The sequence below is a fragment of the Osmia bicornis genome, unplaced genomic scaffold, assembly GCF_907164935.1.
Source record: "Osmia bicornis bicornis unplaced genomic scaffold, iOsmBic2.1, whole genome shotgun sequence".
NCBI lineage: Eukaryota > Metazoa > Arthropoda > Insecta > Hymenoptera > Megachilidae > Osmia > Osmia bicornis.
The window spans coordinates 97913-104120 of record NW_025791074.1 but is presented as its reverse complement, the minus strand read 5'-3'; the positions used below and the strand labels follow the sequence as shown (position 1 = coordinate 104120).

Here is a 6208-nt window from a genome sequence, read left to right as displayed (position 1 = left end):
ACTGCTTAACCGCGCGGCGAAGGATGTTTATGATACCACTCCTTGACCTTAACGGTTCAAATTTCTGTACATTTCCAAACGTAGTTCCAATGGCAATCGTCCCAAGGAAGATTAATTTGTATTATTTGAAAGAGCCAAATATAGCCTTCTTTGTGTTCCTCGCCTGGGATACTTCCAAGTGCGTCGCACCAACGAGGCACTCAAATTAGGCACCCCAGCTGATAAACTATCGAAAATAAAGTAAAGAAAAAGGGAAAACAGATCCTAGCCACGGTCGGATTATTAAAAATAATCCGGACGTAACAAATACCCCCCCCCCCCCCCCTCTTAGAACCATTGCCGTCCCCGGCGATGTGGGGGTGCATGCGGCGCGCTTTCCTTCCGGCGCTTATGTTAGATTTGGCTGATACACAGAGTTATAGCAAATGCGAGGTAAGATGTTCGTCGGGCCCGTGCTTGATGGTTCGCGCCCAACTCGCCGACTTAAAGGCTCAGTACCGCCGCTTTACCTCGTTGCGTACGATGTCTGGACTCCGCAAGGTGAAGATAGAGGCTAATAGTTTGCCTCCGCCATAAGGTGTAGACTGGATCCGTCTCAGCATCAGGAAGGTCGCCAGGGGCTCCTGGTGGAATGTCCCTCGATTTTGGCCCGTCGGACAAGTCCGAGTCCATCCGCAGGGTTGTGGCTGCGTGTACTGAATCGATTTTTGATTCCAATTAGACCCTTTGTTGTTCTTTTGGGTCGCCTGTGTCATTCAATTCTGGATCGAAGAGATCGGTCGTTCATCAGTGCTGGCAACGGCTAAGTCAGCAGGCGGTACTGAGTTAACTCCAAGGCGGCGAACGAGCGCGTTGGAGATTCCTGGTCCTGATGTAGGGGCCAAACTAGCTACAAAAGGGACGCTGTCTTCGTTTCTCCTCTCTAGTGCTCCTATACGTGGCCATCGCGTGGGTGTTTGTATCGTACATGCGCAGAAATACATAGATAATATTCGCGAAATTAACATGAGGAAAACCAACAACGCTGGTACGTTGATTATTCGAACCGCTCCTGTAAAGAAAATGTACAAAATAAAGCGCAATACATCAGTCGACCCTTCCACGGAGTCTTGGTTGCCTCTTCGTCGAATCATCTGGTTCTAAATTTTGAGTAGAAGGCCGACTGTGCATAGTTATCAAGTCTTTCCTATCTTCCAGAATTTTAATTTATCTAAATGTCTAGAAAAGAAGTTGCCCATTTTATCCCTTAACACAACGTTATGCTTTGGTGTAATTTCTATTATTTCGTAGGGACCGTGGTACCGTTTGCCAAACTTCCCTACCCTTGGCTCAACCAGGACGTATGCCATGTCCCCAACTTTATCCTTGAATGGATGCGCTCTTGCATCATAATATGATTTCGATTTGATTTTTGCTCGATTTAAGTTACTTCCTGCGATTTTCTGCATTTCGTTTAAACGGTCGTTCAAGTCGCTTATATATCCGTCGTAAGTCGGGAGATCGTCAGTTGCAGAAAATGCCGTAGGTGTAGTTCTACGGGTGTATCGGTAATAACCATGGGTTCACGCGTTTTAGTCCTCGAAATCTTTTGCGTTTGACAACTCGTGCATTGTCGTATGTACTCCTCTATTTGAGCGCGCATATTCGGCCAGTAGAATCTTTCGCGTACTCGTTGATAGGTTTTCGTTACTCCCTTATGGCCGCCTACGAGGCTCCCGTGCATTTCCGCGATAATTTCGTTTCGAATTTCGCTAGGTTGTAATTGCACGCGCCTGTAGCAAAGGGTGATCTTCACGTTGGAATCTTTAAAAATCTTTCTTAACATCCAGGAAAACACGTCCTGCGGTAATGCATCGGTAAGATCGAATCGCGAAATTCGGAAAGTATTCAAGTTCAAATCGGATAACTTTAGTTTGAGTTTCCGTATGGCTGATTCCAATTTCGCGACCGAAGGATTGTCACTAGAGTTCTTCTGTAATACGATGCTAAAAATTTTATGTTTACCGCGGTCCGTCACTATTATACTGCCCGGTTTCAATTCCGATTTTTTTAGCGTTTCGTGGTCTATTACGCCAATATCGACGAGCAATTCGCTTACTGGTGCGAGTCGTAAATCGCTACTACGAAAATGCACATAATTGTCCCTGTAGTAGGTCAAGTTTTCTGAAGCAAAAGTTACTGTTTTTGAAATTTCTATTTTCCGAGGCGGATCCGAGTATAGATCCTCTGAATCCATGAGTATATTCGCGGAGGAAGTGTGTGGTAACACGTCGGTTTGCACCAAAGTGTTTTCATCCTGAGTCTGAGGGTTCGGTTTTGAAATTGTTCTATTTTGTGGTGTTGATACGGCTATTGGCGGTAAGGATGGTGGTGTAGGAGGTAATTGCGATTGGTAATGTGGTCTGTATATTATAGTGTCCTGTGTAACGTCATGCGTCCGTTGCGTTAAGTCGTCTAGGTGTTTGTATAAGTCGTCAACGTCAGTCTCCGTATCTGAATTCTTAGTGATTTGAGTTTGTTCTAAATTCTCTTTGTCAGGTGAAAAGTCAAAGAATTCCTGATCACTTTCTGAATAAGGTGTTTTAAAAAGTTCCTTATCGGAGTCTACATTGGCGAGGTCCGGCTCGAGTCCTGAGGTCTGGGGTACTCCCAGTGCTCTCGGGCATGACCCCAGGCTCGGTAGGACGCTCCTACGACGAACGAAAATTGGTGGTTCTGTCTGTAGTTATGTCTGTTGATGTATTTGAAGTGATTATGATAGCAGGTTTTGAATGGAGCGGAGTTGATAAAGATTGAGAAGTTGGTTTATCTGAAGATCTGAGCCGAGTTCGAGTAGATATGGCTTCAGGATCATGAATAGGTGGAGGTCTCGGTTTTGTTTTTGATCCTAATGGCCTTCCTACCTTTCGTTTGACAATCGCAGGTTCTAGTTCGGAACCGGATGTGTCAGGTGAATCCGTAACCGCTAAAACGACTTTGGGTTTCATGGTACGACGCGCAGTGTTTAATTTGACACGCGCGCTCGTATGTAAGAATCTTGCAATCGTTTTAATAACCGAGGGCGGTTCACGCTTTACCGTGAGGGGAGCAGCCTGGGGGGATTCTTCCATGCCTGTCAGGCTCGCAGGCTGTCCCTCATCTGAAGAGGAATCTAGCAAGAAATCGTCTGAGGTGTTTAATTCATTCACGACAATGGGGTTTCGCGACAGGGCATCAGCGTTAGTATTGAATTTCCCTGGTTTGTGCACGAAATTATATTCGTAATCCCGTAATTTCAATCTCCAACGTACTAAACGTTGACCGGGATCCTTAATTGAATTTATCCACCTCAACGGCTCATAGTCACTCACTAATTTAAATTTTCTACCGTAAAGATACGGTCGAAAATGCAATACCGCATATAAAACGGCTAAACATTCCTTTTCGGTAGTAAAGTAATTCCGTTCCGGTTTAGTTAAAGTGCGAGAAAGGTATGCTACCGGTAAATCATGCCCATCCTTCTCTTGACTCAAAACGGCTCCTATTGCAAAATCTGAAGCATCGGTAGTTAATGTGAACGGCTTATCAAAATTAGGATATTGTAAGATCGGTGCGCGACACAGTGCTTTTCGTAACGCGGCGAAACTCTTTTTCTGTTCCTTTCCCCAAATGAAATGTACGTTCTTTTTCAACAGATCGGGAAGAGGTTTTGACTTTTCCGCAAAATTCTCGATAAAGCGCCTATAATAACCCGCCAAACCTAGGAATTGTCTAATATTTTTCGCGTTCTTTGGCCGCGGAAAATTCTTAACGGCGACGATCTTTTTAGGATCAGGTCGGACTCCACGTTTACTGATAACATGTCCTAGATACGCGACTTCGGTTTTAACAAATTCGCATTTGTCGGGTTGCAAAGTTAAACCGGCGTCGGCTAGACGTGTGAATAGACGTCGAACTTTCTTACCGTGTTGTTCTAAATTTTTCGCATACACGACTATATCGTCTAAGTACACGAAAACCTCGATACCTTGTAACCCGCGTAAAACCTGGTCCATAAGCCGTTGAAATGGAGCTGGCGCGTTTTTCAAACCTTCGGGCATACGAATGTATTCGTAATGCCCATTTGGTGTACTGAAGGCAGTTTTATGGCGATCTTTGGAATCCATTTCGATCTGCTGAAACCCGCTAGCTAAGTCGAAAACGGAAAAATACTGTGCGTCTCCGATGTGATCTAATATTTCAGTGATGTTTGGTAAAGGATAAGCGTCACCTATTGTTTTTTCATTTAGCTTTCGAAAGTCTATTACCATTCTCCAACGTGGGTTTCCCTTTGAATCTGGCTTCTTGGGTACTATCCACAAAGGAGAATTATAAGGTGAATTTGAAGGAGTAATAATGTCATTGGATAATTTGGTCAAAATCTGTCGTTCTATTTCTTGTTTGTGTATGGGTGGAAATCTGTATTGTCGTGTGTTTAGTGGTATGTCGTCTATTGTCGGTATGTTATGTTTTATGTAATTACTAGCCTGTAGTTTATCGGATGGAAGATGAAAACGTTCAGGAAATTCCTCGACTATCATTTCTACATGCTCACGTTCTTCGTCGCTTAAATGGTCTAATCGTAGTCTATTCAGAATTTCTGTAACTCTATCTGTCGTTACATTAGGTGTACTATCGGTATCCGTATCATCTTGTTCTTCCGGAAAACAAGGATAGTCAAAAGGTATCAGTTCCTGTGCAGGTACTGTAAATTCAAGGTCTTGGTTGAGCGAGTTTATTGCTAATACATGGCATACGCCCTGGTTGTTAACCGAAACAGCAGCCTCGCCGAAATACAGGCCGTCAACTGTCGTTAAACGCGGCAAAGAGCCTTCTTTTAGTTTATCATTAACGACATCGATCGCGATGGGTTGTCTTGTACGAGCTTTTATAATGTACGTACGCGGTTCTAGTTTACGCCTTTCGTGATAATCTAACGAGCGTTGATCGACGAATCTGATCGGACGAACCGGGTCTGTGCTCGTGACTAGTGTATTATTCGCGAACGAAATTTCGGCGTGCTCTTGGCGAAGATATTCCTGCCCTAAAATTCCGTTTGTACTTAGTGGAAAATCTGTGCGTATGACATGAAAATGGACTGGCTTTCCTTGTAAATGGACTGTCGCGGTCCCGATTGTTCTGTCTTTTTGCGGGGTAATTCCCGTTATTATAGTAGCCTCATGCGTAGCTATCGGAATGTTCGTAAGCAACGTATCTAATTTGATCAAATTGATCTCTGCATCGGTATCTATCAAGAAGTGCACCTCTTTTATTCGGAAGTCTTTAGATGACAATCTTACTATCAGAGCATCGCGTTTCGTTTCTATTGCTAGTACGGTTTCTATTGGAACTTCACCTGTGGACGACGCTCCGGAGATTGGCGGCTCGTCGTCGCGTCGATACGACCAGTCGTGTTCAAGTTTAAACGTTCCCTTACTTCCGGTGACGGTGACCTTCGGCCCGATGGTCCGGCCGTCGGCTCGCGCAAAGGTGATGCACGCGGCCGCGAATCACGCGTTCTTGTAGGTGGATTCTCCCGTCTATCAACCGCTTGCATGCTCGATCTCGTATGCATATGCTGAGGATGCGCGCAACACGGGCACGTTCGTTCCTCTGCGGTCAAATCTCTCCTGTGCAATATTCTAACAGGACTCGGTGTTCTATCACGCGAATACGAGATGTTACGCGACGTTTCTGGCGCTCGCACCGGCGAGCTGTATCTGGGATACGCGTAGCTACGATTTCTATTCGGGTTGTCGTGGTAACGAGATCGGTAATCGTAATCATCAGCGCGTTCATAGGACGGACGATAAAAATCGTACGACGTGTACGGTCGATCTTTCAAACGCGTTTCTACTCTCAAAGCGATATCTAGCGCGTCTACTAACCTTTCCGGGTCTCGCGCTTCCACGGCTCGGCCTATTTCGTCCGGTAAACCGCGAAGAAATGCGTTTAACGCGGTGGCCGTTACGGGTTCCATGATATCACCTGGTCGGCCTTTATATTTGGTTACCTACTATTTATATTCTATGACATTTTTTTATCAGATGCGTAGTTTTCGAGATATATCGAGATATTTAAAAGTTCCGAAGCCGAACCAACATTATAAGGATGAAGAAACACTGTGGCCCCTTTCTATGAGCTAACTCTGAACTGTGTGTTATTCCCCTCTCCAGCTTGCTTCTTATTA

The 6208-nt window shown here is 44.8% G+C and overlaps 1 protein-coding gene across 1 annotated transcript; it reads right to left on the bottom strand.

Annotated features, from left to right (window-relative positions):
• Positions 1-483: 483 nt before the first annotated feature.
• On the bottom strand, positions 484-5998 carry LOC123988679. Its single transcript, XM_046289431.1, has 4 exons — positions 5533-5998; positions 2702-5062; positions 2005-2568; positions 484-695 (listed from the first exon to the last, which is right to left on the bottom strand). The coding sequence occupies exons 1-4, from the start codon at positions 5996-5998 to the stop codon at positions 484-486; spliced, it is 3603 nt and encodes a 1200-aa protein (XP_046145387.1).
• Between the last annotated feature and the right edge of the window lie 210 nt (positions 5999-6208).